Source organism: Atractosteus spatula, chromosome 8 (assembly GCF_055471065.1).
Source record: "Atractosteus spatula isolate fAtrSpa1 chromosome 8, fAtrSpa1.hap1, whole genome shotgun sequence".
In the NCBI taxonomy this organism is placed as follows: Eukaryota; Metazoa; Chordata; class Actinopteri; order Semionotiformes; family Lepisosteidae; genus Atractosteus; species Atractosteus spatula.
This window is the reverse complement of record NC_142713.1, coordinates 46,262,895-46,285,040: the sequence shown is the minus strand read 5'-3', so window position 1 is coordinate 46,285,040 and position 22,146 is coordinate 46,262,895. Positions and strand designations below refer to the sequence as shown.

The following is a 22,146-nucleotide window of genomic DNA, read 5'->3' as shown; positions in this document are numbered from 1 at the left end:
TGTGAGTTATTGTGTGTTTGTGTCTGCGTGTGCCCTGTAATGGACTGGCATCCCGCCCAGAGTGTATCCTGCCTTGTGCCAGTTGCTTTCCTGGTTATGCTCCTGCTCTCCCTTGACCCTGTACTCGATAAACAGGTTAAAAAATGGATTGTTGAGGACAAGGTCATTTCATGGTACTTTGTATCAGAATAATATTATGTACCTATGCATCTGTCTCTTTATTAATATGCTGGATAGATTGAGGTTTATAGGTTTATACATGAGATGGTGTTTTCATAACCCAGATTATGGTTATTTTATTAGAAGGTAATTCTTAATTTTGGGGTATAAAGTGGTTAACCTCTCACATCAAAACAGATTTTGTATCTTTAGGATAAATGGAAAACTTGTGTGAGTCTTCTGGTGAGCAATGAATACAAAATTCGTAAAACTAGTTAGTAAAGGTAGTTATTATGAAAAACAAAAAATCATCTACAAATATTTGCCTTTAATAACCACACGCTATATGACAAATTCTCGGGGGTCTCTGAAACAAATGCTAAGCTTTATTCTGGAGAGCTAACTTCTTCTTTTTGGACATGCTTGCTTTGTGTTTTAAAAATCCAGTGGAAAAAATTAGCTCAGATGGAATAGTGTTAATCAGTTGTTTTGCTGCTAATTCTATTGGAGAGATAAGGTAATGGAATTATACTCACCCCCATCCAGGACTGAAACAGAGACCGAGGTGGAGGGGTTATTGAGAGAAGAAGGATTTAAAAAGGGCGGAAATTATCTTTTGGAAAGACTGTAGCTAGATAAGAGCTTAGGAAACTCAGAAAGGAAGCAGCTTCCTTATGCACTCTGGGTATGTTTAGCTTGTTTCAGAAAAGAGCTGTTACAAATAAGAAGCTATACAACAGGAGTGCCAAATATTACTAATGGTTGTTGAATGTAATACACTATACTACAGTGATTTCATGGTTGAACACCCCTTTATCTGCATACTAATTAACTTCTTCTGCAGTTCTGGAAGAATAACCTTTGAACGAGGCCATTCAGACCCTCTAGTTTATTTGCTTTTCATTTATACAGGTGAACATGAATCAAATTTCCACCAGTTCCTTTTACAGTACAGTATTATACAGTATGTATGAATTTATTTAGCCTCCTTTGAAAACTTGCAATCTTATCTGTGTGTCTGCTATACACTATAAGGCTTTCTCAGTGAGTTGTTATGGGCAGTTAATTCCTCTACACACACTGGGAACTTTTCCTCTTTCACTAGAATGTAATTGTAATTGAATCCCTTTTGAAGGTCTCAGTAAAAGTACAGATTTGCATGAGACTAGCCATGTCACTAAAGGCTTCTTTCAAGAAATGGCTCAATGAGATCCTTGGATCATTTAGCTACCTGTATAACAACCCCTTGACAATAGGTTAGATGACCTCTTCCTGTTTCTATCCTTTCTTGTGCTTTTTAATGGAAGTAAAAGGACCCTAGACCATATGAAACAAAAGTCCACTAGGATGCCATCAAATCTTATTTAAATGCCAAAGGTGCCCGTTTTTACTCCTTTATTAATTTTCTGACAAAGATCAGAATCTAGACTCTTTTTGTGTCAGGTGGTTTTTTTATTAATACAATTGTTTTTTTTTATCCTAAACATGTTTGAAAAGAAAAAGTGGCATTCTTTTTCCTTAAAAAGCACAATGATAGGTTTTTATTTTCCCTGGCAACAAAACACAACAACAAAACCTCCTCAAGGGGCGAACTTCACATCCTGTCATAACATATAAGCGGAGATAAAATTCACCACAACATAAACAAACATAAGTGGTCATTGTGGTGTGTGTAAAATGGGGACATTGTCTTTTCAAGGTTTTGTAACACTTTTGTTGGATGGAACATATAGCTTTGGGGGAAAAAGAGGAAAACAGGAAAAGAGTTATGCTTTGCATTTGCCTAAAGAATCATGTTGGGAGTTGCCTCATTGAATGGAAAGGGCATTTTTTTAAAGATTGCCAGACAAGCACCGTTGGCAAAAAAAGACCTTTAAGATATGCATTTTAGTATTATCATGGCCACTATCCCTGAGATGAAGAATCTACATTTCTTTTAGCTATCACCTATTTTCTTAAACTTTATTTTTTAATAATAAAGGATTTACAGAAAATATTACACTGTCCATTACATTTTCTGTAAAAAGAGCAAAATTTGTTTTTTTTTTTTACTTGGAACTTAATTCATCTCTGACTTGTATTATCTAAAGGAATACTTTGTGTTGCTTTAACCTATTATCACAACTTTTAATTGGTGTACAGCACAATATATAAAAAGCATTAAAATGCAAAGTAATATATACAGTATTCATTCCTGATTAAAAACCACATCCATATGATCTCCTATGGAAAATCTTATAGTTTCTGCACATTAATTCACTATTTGTGTGCTCATGTGCATTTAATATACTGTACTCATTTTGATAATCCCAGAGAAGTTATAATGAGAAAAATCTGCACTTCTTTCTAGAGCTACAAAACACTGACATTTGTAATGAAATAAGGGTTGTCAGGCTCCAGAAACCTTACAATAACATCTTGTCAAAAGTCCATTAGACCTCAGTTTACAAATAAAGATTACAGGTGAGTTTTACAAATGTGTCGCCAGACTTTGCCCACATTTTATCAGAAAAGAAAGTTTAGAAATGGTTTTAGAATTTTTTGTTCCTTAATTTCCTAGATTAAGGGGTTTTAATTAAGGGGATTTTAATTTCTTCAACACTTTTATTCAGCCCTACCACTTTTTTTGTAATATTTTGGAAGTATAATGTGTATACAGTACAATCAATTTCATTATTGGACTCATTTATAGTAATTGCTCTTTCGTATCTTGTGCATGTGTTGGCAGTAGAGAACTAACGTGTTAAAGATACTATAGTTCTGTAAGTACAGTAGCAGTTATTCTTAAACATGGAGGTGAGTGCTGAACAATTGAAAATAGTGAATATTATTAATATTTGGTTATATAAATCTCAAACACTCATACTGTACTTCTGGGTTTGTGACCTGGTATTTACTTGACTGTTGCTATAATAACATTTTGCCATTTGGAGCTGTGATTAGCTTTCAGTAATCTCGCCTTGATTATGATCCAAAACCTGTGGTATACACTATATTTCTTCAAGTGTATTTATCCATATTCTGTGTAGAACACTCAGATGAAAAACAGGGTTCTAATAAAGGTTTTAGTCACAAGATGAAAAAAGAATTCTAAAACAGCATACTTACAGGATGAATTGATTATATTGTATTTCCTTTTTTGGTACTGAATATGAGTCTTGTTTCTGTGCTCCTTTTTAATAAAAACAGAATGGTGTGTTTAATGTAAACAAATGGAACAGAGTGTTTTTCATGAGTCTGTATCCATGTGTTTTGTGATCATATCTGTCGTTTAGACTCATGTTAAAAACTCAAAATCCTCATCAAAGAGTTTGAAGTGAGTGGAACTGTAGTGTAGATACAATGCATCTTTGACTAATGATTTGTAGATTTAATCTGAACTAATCAGAAAGCATTTTTCTGCCTTCATGTATGTAGATATTTCTATTGATTCAGCTCACCAATGAGTCATTAATTGTGGTTCTTCTTCACCCCCTTTGGACAGCCTCAGCTGTCCACTTTGCAGGTCCTTTCTTTGCCTATACAGAGAGAAGAGCTTCTTTCAAATTTTACAAAGTCCATGCAGAAAGAGTTGGCAAAAATCATGATATTTATCATTGGATCTCCTGTATTATGCAACTGAATATCTCTTTAACTTTTAATATAATTGTTAAACACTTGGGCGATAGTTACTGTTCTTGCTTCACAGCTTTTGAATCCTTGGTTTCATTCTGGCCTGGGGTGCCTTCTAAGTAGAGTTTGAGTGTTATCTCCACAGCCACACAGGTGCTTCGGTTTCCTCCGACAATTCAAAGACATGCTGTGTGAATTTACGGGTATCTCTGAGTGGTCCTGCGTTCTCTACCAGTGTGTATCCTGCCTTGCCTGGATCATCTGCCTGTCTAGGCTCCAGCACACTGTGACCCATATTGGACCAAGCGGTTATGGAGAATGGATGTTAAGCAGCTTTTTTTTGAAAAAATAAAACTATAAAAGTTATGAACAGCTTAGCCTCTGTGTAAAAATTTAAGTAATCCCCCCCATTTAATGTCCAACTACATGAACATTTGACAACAAACAGGATATTACAGAATAATACAGGATAAAATAATACAGAATATTTGTGGCCTGCCGAATACATGCACAGATGTTTGAAATGAACTATGGGCTAAGGATGTTTCCATATCCTTGTATCCTGATTTAAAAATGGGTATAAACTACCCAGTTTCATTAAGAGATTAAATAATATTGCGGAAGATCTTTGAAGCCTTCATTTAGCTCATAATACCTCTTTCTCAAACATTAAGCTGTAATGTTGTGCGTGTGTTTCCTCTTGACAGACAGCAAAGCCATTGTGGATGGGAACCTGAAGCTAATTCTGGGCCTGATATGGACCCTCATCTTGCACTATTCCATCTCCATGCCTATGTGGGAGGACGAGGATGACGAGGATGCCAAGAAGCAGACACCAAAGCAGAGGCTGCTGGGATGGATCCAGAACAAGATCCCACAGTTGCCCATCACCAACTTTCACCGAGACTGGCAGGACGGCAAGGCTCTGGGAGCACTGGTGGACAACTGTGCTCCAGGTCAGGCACGATATCCCGAAGTCCTGTTTGTTCTTTTATAGTAGTGACTGCAAAGCTGGTCCCAATCAGGTTTCTGACTACTGTGATGCTGTTGAGGTTTCAGAGCACTGACACTAATAATTGGGTCAAGTTAAAAGTTAATCTGATGGATGGTTCGCTGCGTGCCTGATAAGGTGATTCCTCAGAACCCTGAATACACTGTGTCTTTGAATCTAATGTAGCTATTTCTTCATTGAGCCTGCTTCAGATGGATTCAGGGATAATCATTTATTGAGATCTAGCCACAGTGTCAAAGGGATAATGGTTTCAGTGTGTGAAACATGGCTCCTCCTGCTGGGAGTGTTGGTGACAGCTGATGCAGATCAAATAAAGCTCTCCTAAGAGCAGCTAACTGCAGGTTTGTTTCTTTCAGTTCACTAACTTCCCAAATTTAGACTGCAATCTTTTTAACTGGCTTTAGAGACTTAAATTAGAGCAGACTTAAACAGGAGACAAATTTCCATACTGTTAACACAGCTCGGCTTTCTTCAGTAATGTTCATAGCAGATCTCATATGAGAAAATATGATGTTAAAACATAGTAGCTTATATTCAGAACACTTATGTTTTAGAAAACCCAAAGGGAGCAATGAGATTTAAGTACCTAAGTGCTTGAAACTGAAGTGGCTAAAAATATATAAATAAAACTAAAACCAATTTAAAAATGATTGCTTATGGTAACAAGATTATAAAGCTGTGAACTACATTTGAAGAAAATGTGATTATTCACTTGTAATAATGCAGATGTGTTTGTAAACATTGTTCAATTCACATGATTTTAATTTATTCACATAGATTCATTTTTATGTTTCAGCTTAATTTATTCTGTTTTTGAAATTTTACATTTTCTATATTACTATTAATAAGTTATTCTTTGGTGTAGTATTCATCAATTATTAACAAAAAAATCTAGAATTTTTTCTCTGAACATAGGTGTACACTTTCCACTTGCTTTCTCAAAAATAAACTTGGGCCCCGGTATTTTTGTAAAGTGGGATCCTGGACATCTTGTAGGTGAAATGTCTATTATATTTAAATTCCTGTTGAAAATCAACTACAGTACAAGACAGACAATTTCTGTAAAAAATCATATCCTGCACAAAAGCTTCCTAAAAGAGGGTTTGAGTTCTAGTGATATTGTGAAAGAAATAATTATGAACTATGACCTTTTTCTACATTTTGTAATATGTGGACATCGACATACAATGACCTAAGATGGTTTTATTTGATACATTTATACAGGAGTTTTTATGAGCAAAAGGAAAATTACGGTGTCAACTAATATACTGTATTTCCTCATTCGACAGGAAGTGCTGAAATGTGTTGGAAATGGGCAGGGACATTGCAGTTAATAATGGACAATAGTTCAATTGTTGAAAAGAACAAATTAACTTGTTCCAATGCCATTCACCTTCTGGGCAATAAAACAGTTTGATTGTATGCAATGATGGTTAAAGGGATAAAATATTTTGAAACTGAACAGCATGAAAGCATAACGCTTATTTAACCATTGATTGCCAAAAATATTATATTAACAGTGTGTGTTCTATTTAATCCATGACCCAGTGCTTAGTAAATAAAAAAAGAAAATTTAGTTGGACACACTCTCATATCTACAATAGCCTTTCTGCAAAAAGAAAATGCAACAGTAGTTTGCATTGTAAATCCTTTAATTAGGAAGTTTTCTAGTTACAGTATTGACTTGAGAAACACAGGGCCTGATACTTGTTCCTTTCTATAATCTTTCTTTTTGTAGCTGTAATTGATTACAGTTGTCTTATAAGATGCTTTTTTTACATTATTGTTATTAAAATATATTTTATCACAGTTACATTCAAGAGTGAAATCAGAGCTATATGTATAACAATTCTAGTCTGAATCTCATCTGTGTTTCTGCTCATTTCTATGACGAGCCAAATTCAGATTTTTCAGATATATCTAAATAATTTTAAGATAGGTACTTTATTGATTAAGAAACCTTTAAATATGTAGAGATATCTTAAAATGATTTAGTAACGTCATTAAATCCATTTAAGAGACCTACAAATATAGTTATTCAGGAGGAATGTTGGATCCTTGCACACTTCCTCTCACCTAAGTATATACAGTAACTCTTGCACCCGGGATTTCCCATACTGCATTTCTCTCTTGCCCCAGTCCTTGCAATACTGAGGGGGAGGGGTGAGCATCTAGACAGTCTTGCCCTTCTGGTAAGCCTGACTATTGCCCCAGCCAGGCAAGCTGCTGAATGTCAAACATGCTCCGCAGATCTCCTCTCTTGAATGTATTAGGATCTAACGGAATAACTGACATTTTTAAATCATACACTTCAAGTACGCACTACTGAAAACTGACAACACATCCTAGTAAACCGTATTTGTTATGAAGTTATTCATTTTTAAGATTTCTAAAATTTAAAAAGTTAATCACTTCATGCAGCTTTTGTTTATTGTTTTGATTATTTTTGCATAAAAACTTTTAACAAAAGGTTATACAGTATCTCTATGTTTCTTTCTTCTTTGCCTTATCTTTTGCTTACAGTATATCAAAGGATATGTGTAGAATGTTAGTGACCAATGGGCTAACAGTTTTAGGGCACACCAGAGGTGCATTCAAATATCATAGCAGTTTCATCCCTCCGATAAAAGACAAAACAAAAGCAATACAAAATTTAACTAGGAGAGGACAGGAAGAGACCCATGGCATTCCTTCAAGAATTTTCCTTTAACCATCACCTAGTAAAACAAGCAAACAAACAATAAAAACAAGGCCTGTTTGTTAAACTAATGGTGAACTTATGTAGGACTGGGACTCTCTGAGCTCTGTTTGCCTGGAGCCTTCCTTGTGTCTGGAAACAGAAAGGCCCTGAGGTGCAACTCCTGCCATTATTTATGCATAAAAAAACTCAACACTAACCACATGAAAGCCTCATTTGTAGGATGCCACTAAATAGTAACTGAAAGTGATGAAGAAAACTATAAAACCCTTAATACGATCTATAAGAGGAACAGTTAATGATGTACAAGGGAAACTTCGGGAGCATCTTTTTTGTATAGTAAGGGAATTAAAGAATTTCTTCAACTACATTTTCTTTTTTATTTACAAGGAAATAAATCAAGACCTTTCACAAGACTTACACTGTTCTAAAGTCTTTTGGTATACAGATTTTTGAGCTTAGCACCAAGCTATTTATAACAACCTTAGGTTACCTCTGAGATTTGTTATTGTTATCTTATCAATCTAATGTATAGTTTGCATTGATTACTTTTTTCAATAAAAATTACATTCTTGGACATAATAGTCAAAATTTATTTTATCTTTAGATGGTGCAGTTTAAACACTTTAGAGTCACTCTATGCTTGACTCCTTTGCAAAGCTCATGCAGTCTGTAATGCATCCTGTGATAAACTGTAACATTTTTTCTTTTTTCTTAATTATTGTATACTGGCAGTATTACTACTATTTCTAACATTGTTTGTGCTAACATTTTTAACAGCAAGCAAAAAATGGGTGGGTGCTTCATATTTAAGACTTTTATAAGTACATAGGGCAAGTTGAGTACATTTTTCAATAATAGTATATGATTGCTGGTATAGCGGTGAACCGACTTCAGAGTTAACACTCAGTTCTATGTGTGGTGTGGAGCAGAAACAGACCAGAAAGGGCTGGCATGTTTCACACACAGATGTCTTTACTGGTAATTCCTCAATTGGTTTGTTGTATGTCCAGGGAATTGGAAATTTTAGTAGAATACAACTGTGCACTGCAGGATACAAAAGTTATCAGTTGGGATGCAGAATGAGAATTCTTAGTAAATTCATCACGAAACACAATTCTTAGCCATTTATCATGGAAGAAATTAAAACAATTAAAGATTGGTTTTGTGAACTGGGTATGCAGATCGTGTAGGTAATGCACTGCATGCCCAACGTGCCACAGCCTTTTGCTTGATAAAACCTTGCAATATGAAACTTCCCACCCAACCTCTATAGTCTGTGACCTTTGGCTTCTAACCTAACCATTGCCTGTGACTCATTAAAAATGACATTTAAGTCAGAAGGGGGTGGGGGGAGAAGCAGAATGCAGAGTATTTTATGAGAGGAGAGGAAATGTGGTGGATTGAGGATGAAATGAACAGAATATAAGGTTCTGATCACAGTTTGCCTATGCCATTGATGTGTGTGGAGATTAACATTATGCTGGGAAAAATATTTCAATTTCTTGCTTTATGGTAAAAGGACTTCTGTGCAATTGAGTGTAATCTTCCTTTAAGTTTAAGAACATTATTAGATGTCATTAAAAAAATTCCTCCATTACTTCCAGAGAGTATCAGTTTCTCTATAGTGAATACTCAGGCATCAGAGGCCTCAGAGGTAACCTGAGGTTGTTGTGGTTATAAACTTTTTTGTGCTGAATTCTAAAATCTTGATACCATGGGATTTTTCTTAAACTAAACCAGATGAACTAAGCAACTATTCAAAACTGACAATAGTTCATAGGTAGAACAGAGCATTATTAAAATAGAGGACAATTGATCAATTTTATACTTAAAAACATTAATAAAATAAAAATGGTGCAGTTTAACTGCAGTTTGGTACAGGAAAATTAAAAGGAGTGATAAATTAGTAAATACATTGGTAATACAGGCAATACAGGTAGGTAATTAATATATTAGTAGGCTATCCAACATATATATTGGAGGCATATTGAATGAATAGTTTAAGTTTGCTGAATACTTGCACTACCAGTTTAATATTCTTGGCATCTCACAGATCAATAGGCAGAATCTATTCTTAACTTCTGTTTTTATATCAGTTTCAGCGGACAAGATTGACCATTTCTACTATTACATGGCATACTGTAGTATGACAGGAATGGCTTGTTGTCTAATAAATTTTGGTGTATTATGCAACATTGCATTTTTTATAGCAGGCATTTCAGTTAAATAAATTGTGGTTTTATAAGCTGGTAACAAATAAGTGATATACGATATATGTGAAGTCTACAATGTTTGCTGCCAAAATTATTTTTTCATGAGTAAAAGTTTCATATTCTTGTGATTTTAGTTGAAAATACAAACTACACAAAAATAGAAAAAATCCCCAATAGTTCCTAAATTTATACATGTATATAAAAAGCTGTGTTATAATAATCTTTGATTAGTATAATAATATGTTTAATTGAATAAATAATTTGAGAGCAACTTCTCACTTGGGGAGACCTGTTCAAGAGGCTTACAGTATATCATTGGTGCAGTGAAGACAAATGTAAGAAGAACAACAACAATCAGGACAGTGTATATAATATAATAAAAAAAACAGAACAGGACAGTGTCAACAAGTGTAGGATTCAGGTGTTTATTGAAGTGTCTTTATTTTCTTCATGAGTCCTCCTCAAAGAGGTCACTTCTGTAAAATAAAATACTGTACGTACAAAAAGCATCTTATACAGTACTCTCAGCAGCTTTCCTCTGGTAGCTCATATTCTTGCTTTATTCAATGTGCAGTATATAATTCATGAAATAGCTGAAGATGTCAGTACAGTCTCTAACATTTAGTTAGGTGTTCATTATTCAAATTGCTTTTATTCATCCAACCACTTTCTGGTTGTATTGAAGTACTATGGTAACAATGGAACGCACATTAGCAAAGATGGAACCTGATAGTATTTATTCTGAAATCACGGGAACAACTGTTATTGCACACAAACAGGTCATTCAACTAATCGTGTGGTTAGTTAATGGAATTTTGTGCACCTAAAATACTTTGGGCTAGCCACAACGAAAGAGTTGAATACTTATGCAATCATGGCTTTTCCATTGTTGTTTCATATCTGCTTGGTTCTTTTTGTTTTTTGCTTTGAGTGTGTGGAGCAGGTAGTGCACATAACAAATACGAATTTCTACTTCAAAGTGTCATGACTCAGCTTTGAAAAAAGAACAAAAATTTGAAAACTGCATGGGTCTGAATGCTTCTGCAATGCACTGTAATTAATTAAATCACAATTGCTAGTTTCAAAATAGAGAGGCTAACAAAAAGTAATTAGACTGAGCTGAAGCCCAGTTTCATACATGAAGTGTTTTTTTATGTTCAAATCAGCCAGGATATGTTGGTATAACTGATTCTCAGTCGTATTTAATTATTTGAGTGAATAATTAACAATTATCCCAAATTCCAATTTATTTCCTGAAGTTACGGTTTGTAAAATTATTGGGATTTTATATAAAATACATACTTTGTAATTACATTTTATTTTAGCTCAAACCTGACGTGAAAGCTCTGTGCAGGAATAATTAAACCTGTCAATATACTGGTGCCCCAGTCTTAGTGAGAGAAGAGTATACCGTGTCACATATTGCTAACCCAATTTCAGAATTACTTTTATACTGTATATTCTTAGATAACTCACATCCTAGAAGTACTGTGCTGTTGAAGCTGTGGGAAAACTCCTTGCATAGTATGCAAGTATAAAAGAATAGCCATCCTTTCCTTTTTAGTTACCAATCTATCCTTGGAGGGTTGTGGTCTGCATTGTTGCTTTAATCTGGCAGCTAGAAGGGATGACATTTGTAGAACTTGGCATAAGCTAATCATCTTTAATTTTTTTCCCAGTATGTTATCAGATACTGTACGTTGTCGTTTGTCAGCGTCTTTTCAATAACAACCATTCATGTTTCTCCCCTGCAGGTCTGTGCCCTGACTGGGAAACCTGGGATCCTAACCAGCCTGTGGAGAATGCAAGAGAAGCCATGCAGCAGGCTGATGACTGGCTGGGTGTGCCTCAGGTGTGTTTTAATCCATTAGGATGGAGCAGTAATGTTGGGATCTGCGTGAATTTGCCCTTGTGATTCATTCAGTGCGTAGTGGTTAGAGGTCAGTCCTCTCACCATGTCCCTCTTCCACCCTTTGTGTATCATATACTGTACATTAATATTATGTACAGAGCTCACAAAACTGCAGTACAGATAAGTGCCAAGATAAAGGAAAGTGCTTATTTTATTTTATGTTTCCCTTGACCAGTAGTGCTGGTGAATAGAAAGAAAATCTCAATGGAACAAGTAAAATAAAAATAATTGGAACAAACCAAGTGGATAAAAATGCAGTACTAGTTGTCTCTGCTGTCAAGAATCTTTCATTGTGACCTGTAGTGTAGTCTGCAGTATGGATTCCGTGCCACGTCTGGACTACTTTTAACACACTATTTAATACCAAACGCTTAGAGACAGTGAGCTTCTAAATATAATGTGCAAGCTAAGCCAAATTTCAGCGTACTCTCACAGTTAATGTTGCCCTAATTTAGGTGGGTAGGGGATTAGTTAGAGCAGAGGTTGTTTTGGTATTCAACACTTTAATTTTCCAAGACTGATCCAAGTCCAGCTGCAAGCAAATCTATATTCTGCACAGACTCACCATTGCTTTTTTCTCTAAAAAGCTGCCCCTTGAAAATGCACTGTGGACAAGTGGAAATTCCAGTTTAACTTATTACAACCTCATAAATCTGTATTCTAAAAGATTCAATCTATTGTTAATGAGTTTTAAAAAAACAAGTGTAGGGCAAAACTACATCATTTTATTTATCCAAGAAGAGCATTTCTATATATAGATACATAGATATATATACAGTGTGGTGCTGTATATTAAGACAGTCATTTGTCTTAGCTTTGTAATGGAAAATTGTATAACTGGTGAGAAGTGATGTAGAAGAATCCCTCTTTAGAGGATTAGTGCATTGCAGAAATTGTGTTAGTCCTGAGTCATGGGGTCCGTGGAATGTCTTGTCTGAATGAGGTTTAATTTTCCTGTCAGTGTCAACTAGGTGGGAGAGTGGTGGCTCATTCTGAAGGCATGTTAAATGCCATTCTATTTTGAGTAGCTTGGTAGCACAGCAATCACTGTTATAAATAGAAAAAAACAACATTTTATCTGCGTACAGGGATTACCAACAAGAAGACTTTTGATCTTCCAACAAAAAACCTTGTGAACCTGTTTATCTTGGCCTCTTTTCATGTAAAAATATAAAACCACATATTCAGTGATTATGAGCACATGTACACAGTGATCGGTGAACCTACCCTTTCGAATATGAAGAGCAACAAAATACGTTTTTTAGACTTTTTTTTTGCTCTGAGTGTCTAGCTATGTTTCATGTTGTTTTAATGCCATTGTAATGAGTTCAGAAACCTCAATTTAAGAGGATAAGAGGCATGACCCCAGTCATGAGCTTTATAACTCACCTAGCTGAGAATAGTGACTACACATCTGTAAGGACAGGGCTTTTAATGAGGGATGTGTCAGTGACCAACTGCAAGGGCAAAGACAGGGCGGAGGCAGGGATATACAGTAAAAGCAAAATGCACAAGCAAATAGGCATGAAGCATGATATTTGTACGTAGTAAGCAGGAGTACGCATGATTAGTTTTTTAACCACCTCCCAAACGTTTGTTTAAAACTGTTAAAAAGTAACAAGTAGAGATTAATTCCATGCTGAAAGCAAAAAGAAGAGAGTGAAATACACAATGCTTTGACCATAGAGACTTCTGAAGATTTTATCTTCTAAAGAAGTCTCAATAGTCACAATGTTGTGTTTCAATCTTTCGTTTGCTTTTAAACATGGAATTATGATTAACTTTAAGTGAAATAAAGTTAAAAACCTACATTATAAGATATTAAAATGAAGCAGAAATTGTTTTTTTAATTGTCATTTTTCAAATATCCACTAGGCTTAATCTTCAGTCATTCAAAGCTAAAACACCACCCTTCTCCTCAGATAAAAAACATTCATTTTGTGTTAACTAAGGGGAGTTGAGGGCTGCCACAACCCTTCAGACTTATTTAATTAACCCCTAAAAGAATTGCTTTCTCGTGATTTTTTTCCCTGATTTTCTGAAAACAACAGAAAACACATTGTAAATTTCAACAGAATAAATTAAACCTAATTTGAAGTCAATTACGTTTGGCCTTTGTAGCCACTGGGTCATTTGATCTTCTTCTCATATTGATTTATTTTAATGGGAGTCAGATTTTCTTATTATATGTCTGTTGTTTGTGTTTGCAAAGCATTTAGCCATGTTTCACAATATAAATAACCTTTTTTCTCAATGTGGCTCCTTCTATCAGAGAAAGAAAGTGGTAGGGAATTAAAGCAAAGTTCTATTTAATTTTAATTCAGCAGGCCAAAGTGTTGTCATTTGTACCTTACATACTGTATGCCTCCTTTTCTCCGTCTAGGTGATTGCTCCAGAAGAGATTGTTGATCCCAATGTAGATGAACATTCAGTCATGACCTACCTGTCTCAGTTCCCCAAAGCCAAGCTTAAACCAGGGGCTCCTCTGAGGTCCAAACAACTCAACCCCAAGAAGGCAAAGGCCTATGGACCAGGTATGAGAAGATTTGAAGGCAGTTAAGCATCACTGAACACATATCATATGTTACATGTGATATTAGAGGCAGTTTCGTTGTTTCACATTCATTAATGCTTTAAAAATTGTATTTGATATAGACAAATTACAATGGTTTTGCACCACCTTTCTGAACAAAATTTCCATCATGTCACTATTCATTCATATCTGGTTAATTTCTAAGTTTGGTTTTATGGATGTTTTTTGTAGCAGGAGGGAGGATTTTGCTGCTTTTGTTTGACAGCAGATTATGCTGATGACTGGATATATGTGTCCTTCTGTAGGTATTGAGCCCCATGGTAATGTTGTGCTGAAGCCTGCTGAGTTCACGGTAGAGACCATAGAAGCTGGGCTTGGAGAGGTGATTGTCTATGTGGAAGACCCTGAAGGACACACTGAGGAGGTATGAACAATGGTCATGTACTGTAGGCAGCAATCGTTTGAAATCTTCATAATTTTTAAAAAAAATTGAGGTAAATGTTTTTTGTTCTTTTATTTTTGTGCATGACATTTGCTCCAATGATCTGAATAAAATATGAAATATCAATCAATTTAATTAGATATAAATTGATTTAATTTTCTTTTCTAATTTCAAATTTCAAGGCCAGAGTTGTTGCCAACAATGACAAAAACAGGACCTATTCTGTGACATATGTTCCCAAGGTTGCTGGGCTTCATAAGGTATGGATGTTTAACGTATCCAACAATGATGAATGTATACATGTTTTCCATAGGCCAAGCATTGTGACAGTAAAGTAAATAAATACACAAGTTTAGAGTTGCCTAGTCATATATCTTACAATCAGATCAGCATACATTTTGGTACAATAATTATGTAATTCGTGTATTTGTTTTCACACATACTTTTAGTTTTCTAGTTGTCTGTACTTTTTATTTGCCCAGGTATGTAGTTATGATCATTGGCATTTTTCATTATATACTTTTTGCTATGTACTGTATATACTGTATGACTCGTGGAATAATTACTGTATATACCTGTACATGGTCTTTGGGGTCATAATTGGGTCTGATAAGGCTTTCATACTGGTGAAAAATCACTAGCTTAAATCATATGTACAAACCACTCTTGATAGCCTTGAGCATTAATTCCAAATAAAATTCATGCGTTCGATGAAAAAGACAGATTAATAATGTCACTAGTTTCACTCAGAGAATCAGGGTGAGGATATTGTTCAGATACTTGAAAATAAAAAAAAGATATCTTTACAGTTTCGTTTTGGGCATAATCATCACACTCATGACACTGCAATGCTTTGACAGTACAAAATATCAAGGCCAAAATGAATGTTTACTTAAAATGAAGACCAGCTTGGAGTTGACTGCTGACTGCTGACTGCTGTTTCTTCAGGTGACAGTTCTATTTGCTGGCCAGAATATTGACAAGAGCCCCTTCATGGTCAATGTTTCTATGGCACTGGGAGACCCCAACAAAGTTTCTGCTCGAGGGCCTGGTTTGGAACCTGTTGGCAATGTGGCCAACAAGCCCACATATTTCGATATTTACACAGCAGGTACGGTGCGATGTGTTCAACTCATTTAACTCTTCCAACCTAATTAAAAAATGTTTTTCTTGGCAGCTGTCTTAATTGGGTCAATGTCAGTGTTGCTCTGATATACATCCTGGTATTTTTTGCCCTTTTGTTTCCTAAAGGTGCTGGAGCAGGAGATGTGGGGGTTGTCATTGTGGATCCCCAGGGCCGTCGTGACACTGTAGAGGTCATTCTGGAAGACAAGGGCGATAGCATTTTTCGCTGTACTTACCGTCCCATTCTGGAGGGACCGCATAACATCTATGTTACATTTGCTGGAGCTCAGATTCCAAAAAGTCCCTACACGGTTCATATCTCAGAAGGTACGTATTTGAGGGGCCTTTTAATTAGAAATTTGCTTTGTAAAATGTAATTGCTTGCACAGGATATTTGCTTTGCAGAATAGGCTGCTTAACACAAATGAATGTACAGTGGTATTTAAAGGGAGATCATACAGTATATTCACTTACTGTATATCACTTATTTCATAGATATAATTCCATTCACTTGCTTTCTCCTTTTCTCCTTTTCTAACCTCTTGAAAAAGTTTCACATAGAATATATATTTATTTGAATGGTAATAAAGAAAAATTGGTGTGATGTGATTTTGGTGGTAGGATACTATTATCCAGAAAGAAAGTAAAAAAGAATGACCTTATGCTTGCTCTTTTTTAACAATGTTGGATATGAGTCTTAGAAAAAACTTGCAGACCCTTTGCAAATTGTAAAGCAAATCCAAATAGGGCCAATCTGTATCCTTATTCACTAAAAACACCTAACAACAAAAAATAATGATGAATCATGATTGATGAAAATTATTGATCAATAAAAAACATAATGATCAATAAAATCAATGTGATTCATAATATACTGTAATAACATGTTTCTCACTTTTTATAAGGACAAAAGTCTGCAAACCCTATTATTTGTAAAGTGTGTGCAAAATCTTCTATAAAACACCAAAAACTACAATAACGATTTATTCTTTCATCTGCCAGAAAGTAAAGATTGGGGTTCATTTTCCCCACATACTGTACACAGAACACAAGTAACAAGAAATGCCTTTTCAAGCAAGGCATCCAGAGCTGTAGCTGTGAAGCTTACATTAAACACTGCAGACGTTTCTTCACATGTACAAAAGAATGAACATTACTGGAACGATACATCATGCAGGATTTTTCTTCAACACTTCCTTAGCTTTCCATATTCAGCTGTCACCTACAATATGTGAAATCCTGTTCCATGTCTTGCCTGTCTGTCCTTCTAGCTCCACAATCTGCCCAGCCAGCTGGGTCTCCGGTTCAGATTATTCCTCAGTCAATTTGCACTCCACCAACTGAAAAGCCAAAGAAAGTCCCACCCCCAACTCCTCCCAAACCAAGGCGACCAAGTTAGTACAGGCCTCTGGTGTGGCTCATGCCTGTGTAAAGTCTGGCCCGATTCTGGATTTCACATCCTCAAAGCTTGTTGGCATGCACTGGAGCTTTGCCTTCTGTAGTACTATTCAGAACAGCTTTCAGTATGAAAAATGTCAATATAAAGATGCATTTTTGTGTTTTAACAATGCCAAAAGCACCTGATACTTGTTTCTAATGTGTGGATGGATATTTTAACATTAATTCAATACTTCTCATTATTGCAATGTAATTTTGTAGACTGATGTTGTGAGTTTAAGCCTGGTCATGTCACTGGGCAACTGTGAGTAGGATTTCCCCACATGTTGGGGCATACAGGCCTGTGTCAGTTGGATATTGCTGTCTTGGCTCCCCAAGAGACTGATTCCTGCATCTTTGCAGGCTCACAGTGATGTTAGTGAGGGATGGTACTGCGCCAAAGGGCACAAAACCCTCCTGTATGTCTCTGCAGAGCTAGTAGTGTATCAAAAGTTGAGTGGGTAGGTGGGTCGGGTAGGTGGGTCCCCCCCGTCCTTTCTAGTTCTTCTGTAGGTACAACAGTTACGAGATGAGACAATTAGCGATTCCAAATTGGAGCCATGTGCAATAAAAAATGACGGACAATCCTAAATCCTAAATTTAAACATGATGTATTTACCTTTTCATATACTGTACAATATAATAAAGATATTGACCATTTAGTTACTGTTAATCCTAAAATGCCTTCAAGATAAAAGGAGAAATTCACTTGTCCTTCATTGATTTTAATTGTGTTTTATTCTCTATTTATTCATTTTAGCTTTTAACTTGACATCGTAAACTTTCCAAGGGAAATAGTTCCAGAAAGCCTTCTTATAAGTGTTTGAGCAAAAAAGGAGTGAAAATGTATTTTAAATTGGTGTCATTAGTTTATCATGGCTGTATCTGAATTATACTTACGGTATCTCTTCAGTAAATTCTTATCCACCGCTGTGTACAATTGTCCCAGAGTCTCAGGCAGTACGTTAAGGGGCTTTTTAAGCACTTTTCTGCATTGCCCCTCAAAGCTGCATCACTGTGCATGGCTGCAGACTCTGTAGGAGTAGTGATTTAATGGCAAATACAGCATGAAAAGAATCTGGACCTGCAGCAATATAGCATTAACAGGAAGTGTGTCAGAAATAAAGTTTCAAAGTAAGATAATCTATCTGGGTAGTGAGGCCTACTGTATAAAATGAAGGGAGAAAAAAGTGGATTAAAATAGGAGTTAGAGTATAAAGACTTTTACAGCCAGTACTTTCTCAGTGGGTTTGTGCAATATTCTTTTTCTTTCCCCTGTGTACAGTACTGTATAGCATCATCAGCTTTGAGAAGTATTTTCAATAACAGTTTTAGATGGACTACTAGAGTAGTAATGAAAAGTAAAAATACTGAATGTAAAATCATAGTTTAAACAATAAATTTATGGATTTATTAAAAGGTACATAAAAACTATTCCAATTTGGTTAAATAAAATAATAAATCTTAGTAACAAGAATTGCATTCTATTCTAATTTATATAACTTTTTATTGTTTTTGGGTTGTTGATATTTTGAATTAATGTTAAAATTGCTTTTCAGACTTTTGGATTGTGAAATGTTAATTCATTACATAGGGAACACTGTGTCCCTTAATCCAACATTTTTTTGTCTGATTCCACTGCTGTAAGAAGATCATGATGCTGAATATTAATGTTGCTTGCGCAGAATGCCACTGTTATCTTGGTTTGTTAATAGCAATTTCATGGAAGGTTTAATATGCATAGATATGCCTTTTTAATTCAGCTATCATTAACATTTTTTTGCAAGATTTTGTCAGATTACTGTTTTGATTTGGTTCAGTGTCACATTTAAGATCCTCATCTTATTTTCACATAAACTGTAAGATAAATAGACCTGTGTTTTAATTTAGTCAGTACTTGCTGAAATAGGCCACGCATATTTTACACACACATATACAGACTTGTTTATCAGCAATCCAAAATTGTTTAAGTTAGCTGATGTTAATGGCTTTTTTCATTGCCAGATTTGACCAGATGGAAAATACACTTTCTTTCCCTTTTTAAAGCGTGGAAAGTGCCAGCAGCTACAAATCTCAAGAGCCAACATTGACTGCCACCACTTTAGAGTTTGTTTTTCTAGTATTTTTTTGCCCCAAAGGACTTAGCAGTTGTGTATGATTCACTTGTCTATATTGCCAGAGCTTATTTCTATAAAAGACATTTTCTGTTTCTAATTCTTTTGATTTATTTTAACTACATTAATGTCAGGTCAGTGAAAAGAGAATAGGTAAAATGTTTAAAACAGAAGAGAGTATTTTTCTTGTCCACATCTGAGTCATCTACAATAGCTTCCTTCTGAATTTTTGAGTTCAAGGTATTTAGTGCATCTGAGCAAACTAATTGCTGCTCCTGTCTACCAGAAGGGAAACACAAGTGAAACCTTTTCAAATAGCAATTAAACTCTTTAAATTCTGTATGTGACCAGAATCTGCATTAATCCTTTGATGCTTGGTACATTCTTGGCTGCTTGTAGTCAAGGCCATATGAAATGGCTTCTCTTAAACGTTCGTTCTAGCCAAGTGACGCATAAAGCCGTTGCACTGTTTTGTTCTGTTTTTTTGTCTGCTTGTTTGCTTTTTTGTAGCTTATGGTTTCACAAAGAAACAAATATCTTTCCCCCACGTCCTCCCCTTTCCTGATGAAATGCTTTGGGTTCACGGTATTAATTTTTATGTTGCTCTGTGATAATGTTTCATGCTCCTACAAACTAACAGCTACCTCTGGATTTAGTGCATCAGACTGCAGTGTGTGTCAGATGGCCTTCAGTTATACTGTATGTCTGTGACTTTTCTCTTCCAGCTTGCAACCCCAATGCCTGCCGAGCCACAGGCCGAGGCCTCCAGCCAAAGGGACTCAGGGTGAAGGAGGTGGCAGGATTCAAGGTGTTCACTAAAGGAGCTGGGAGTGGGGAGCTCAAGGTTCTTGTCAAGGGACCAAGTAAGTAACAGAGGTGTTTATTTATGACCATACTTGGTGTAGAATCAAATAGATACAGTATTGTAAGATAAGCAATGATCTGTGTCCCTTAAAAAGCCTGTTGTTTTATCTTTTGAAAGTCTTATTAATAATGACAACTTACACCACCACTAGTATATATCTATTTCATAAACATAGGAAGGGCTGGTAAATGTGAAATAATTACTCTTTTAGGGTTAGGGTTACAAAATGATTTTAATAAATGGCAAAAATAATAGACTTGGATTGTAAAATGGATCAATATAATCATCCTAATGCGAGAATTGCATTTCAGTTTTTTAAAGGCTTCAGCTGTGCCTGTCTGAATAAAAAGTAATTACATGTAAAAAAATATTTCCCAATTGTTAAACAAGATGTCATTTTTCACAATTATGTTGAAGTTTCAATAGTACCGTTAATCCTGTGAGACTTTTAATGGAAATTTGAGTTGATATAATCTTTTAAAGCTTTTCACTCATGTGTTCTTTTTTAGAAGGAGGAGATGAGCCAGTGAAAGTTCACGATGTGGGTGATGGTGTGTTTGAATGTGAATATTATCCTGTTGTTCCGGGTAAATACACTGTCAGCATCACCTGGGGAGGGTACGCCATCCCAAGGAGGTAAATGTGCCCTTTTGAAATTATCAGTATGAAACTGAGCTGTAGTCTCAACAGAGTACAAATTACAGGGAAATTTTATATAATAACAAATTCAATTAACACCCATTTCATTGTGTTTTGAGTTCATAGTTACATACTGTATAGTCTTTATAACTGTATAGACATTCTTTGTTCATCAAGCCAAAAAAAAATGACTTGACAAAGTTGGATTTTTGGACAAATAAGTCATACATTTTGAAAGTCAAAAGCTATGTGGCCCCTTTATGTATTTGGGTGTTCTAAAGAGAGATGCTTCTGATACAGAGTCAGTATAATGGCGGCTGTGCATGTGCTAATTTGTGTCTACCCTGTTTCTGCTCACCAGCCCTTTCGAGGTTTTGGTGAGTGAGGAGCCTGGACTGCAGAAGGTGCGTGCCTGGGGCCCTGGGCTGGAGACTGGAATGGTGGGCAAGTCAGCAGACTTTGTTGTAGAGGCCATTGGGACTGAAGTGGGGACTCTCGGTAAGTCGTTGCAGCCAAGCGAGTTACATAGGAGGCAGGATACACATTCGCTGGTAAAGAATAATTGTGTGACAAAACAACCGGCAGGGAACAAATCAGTATGCCATAGCTTGGTCATATTACACATTTGTCCAAAATGGAAATGTTGGTGGGAAACTGGAAAAAGAAGCTAAATGAGCGCCCCGTTTGATAGAATCTGCAATATACAATATTTTTAGGATTAAAATGGAATGTTCAAAATGTATCATGTAAAGAATGTGCTAGCTAATATCCTGACATATCATTTCTTTAAACAAATATATAACAGCTTTAAACATATTAAAGTATAAGTGTTTATAAGACCTTTCTCACTTAGATTCATGAAACTTATGAGTTGAGTTTTAAAGTTTTTAAGTTTATTGGCAGTTTCTTCTCTGCAGGTTTAACATTTGCTGATGACATTGATGCAGTTTTTTTGCATCACCTTTATCCTATAAAATAGCATTTAATTGAAGGCAGCAATAACAACATTATGCTGTGGATAGCTTAACGCAAGCATGGTGATCTGTTTTTTTATTATTTTTTTCATTAGTTCATTTAAGGGTTTAGTTATACAAACACATTCATTTCTCTTTTTTTATATTCTGGCAAAATTACTATTCCTCCTACTGAGATTCCTTTCTTGTGTTGCCTCGCCTGCCTGTCTGCAGAGATTTTAATTGTTAGCAGTTGAGAAAAACAAATACAGGCACATAGCTGGATACTAGGCCTCTGAGCACTAAGTCTAGGGCTTCCTTCAACTCCCCCCAGAAACTGACAAGATGGAATAAATAACAGACCCTCTGGGGATTAACTAGTTCTTCTACTCACATTAAAAAAGGATGGTGTTGAAGGTAAGTTTCAGG

General features: G+C 35.6%; 1 protein-coding gene across 6 annotated transcripts in view; it reads left to right on the top strand.

Moving 5' to 3' along the window:
- flncb (filamin C, gamma b (actin binding protein 280)) overlaps positions 1-22,146 on the top strand; it is a 69,673-nt gene that overhangs the window by 14,766 nt on the left and 32,761 nt on the right. For 3 of the 6 annotated variants that reach the window (XM_088922968.1, XM_088922969.1, XM_088922972.1), the window contains 11 exons: positions 4,479-4,727; positions 11,452-11,549; positions 13,993-14,143; positions 14,448-14,566; positions 14,767-14,844; positions 15,533-15,695; positions 15,836-16,036; positions 16,981-17,103; positions 19,986-20,123; positions 20,635-20,761; positions 21,126-21,262. In XM_088922968.1, the coding sequence (XP_088779094.1) occupies positions 4,479-4,727; positions 11,452-11,549; positions 13,993-14,143; positions 14,448-14,566; positions 14,767-14,844; positions 15,533-15,695; positions 15,836-16,036; positions 16,981-17,103; positions 19,986-20,123; positions 20,635-20,761; positions 21,126-21,262 (1,584 nt within the window). The remainder of the gene's footprint in view (positions 1-4,478; positions 4,728-11,451; positions 11,550-13,992; positions 14,144-14,447; positions 14,567-14,766; positions 14,845-15,532; positions 15,696-15,835; positions 16,037-16,980; positions 17,104-19,985; positions 20,124-20,634; positions 20,762-21,125; positions 21,263-22,146) is intronic. The other 3 variants (XM_088922971.1, XM_088922970.1, XM_088922973.1) reach the window with 1 other exon arrangement.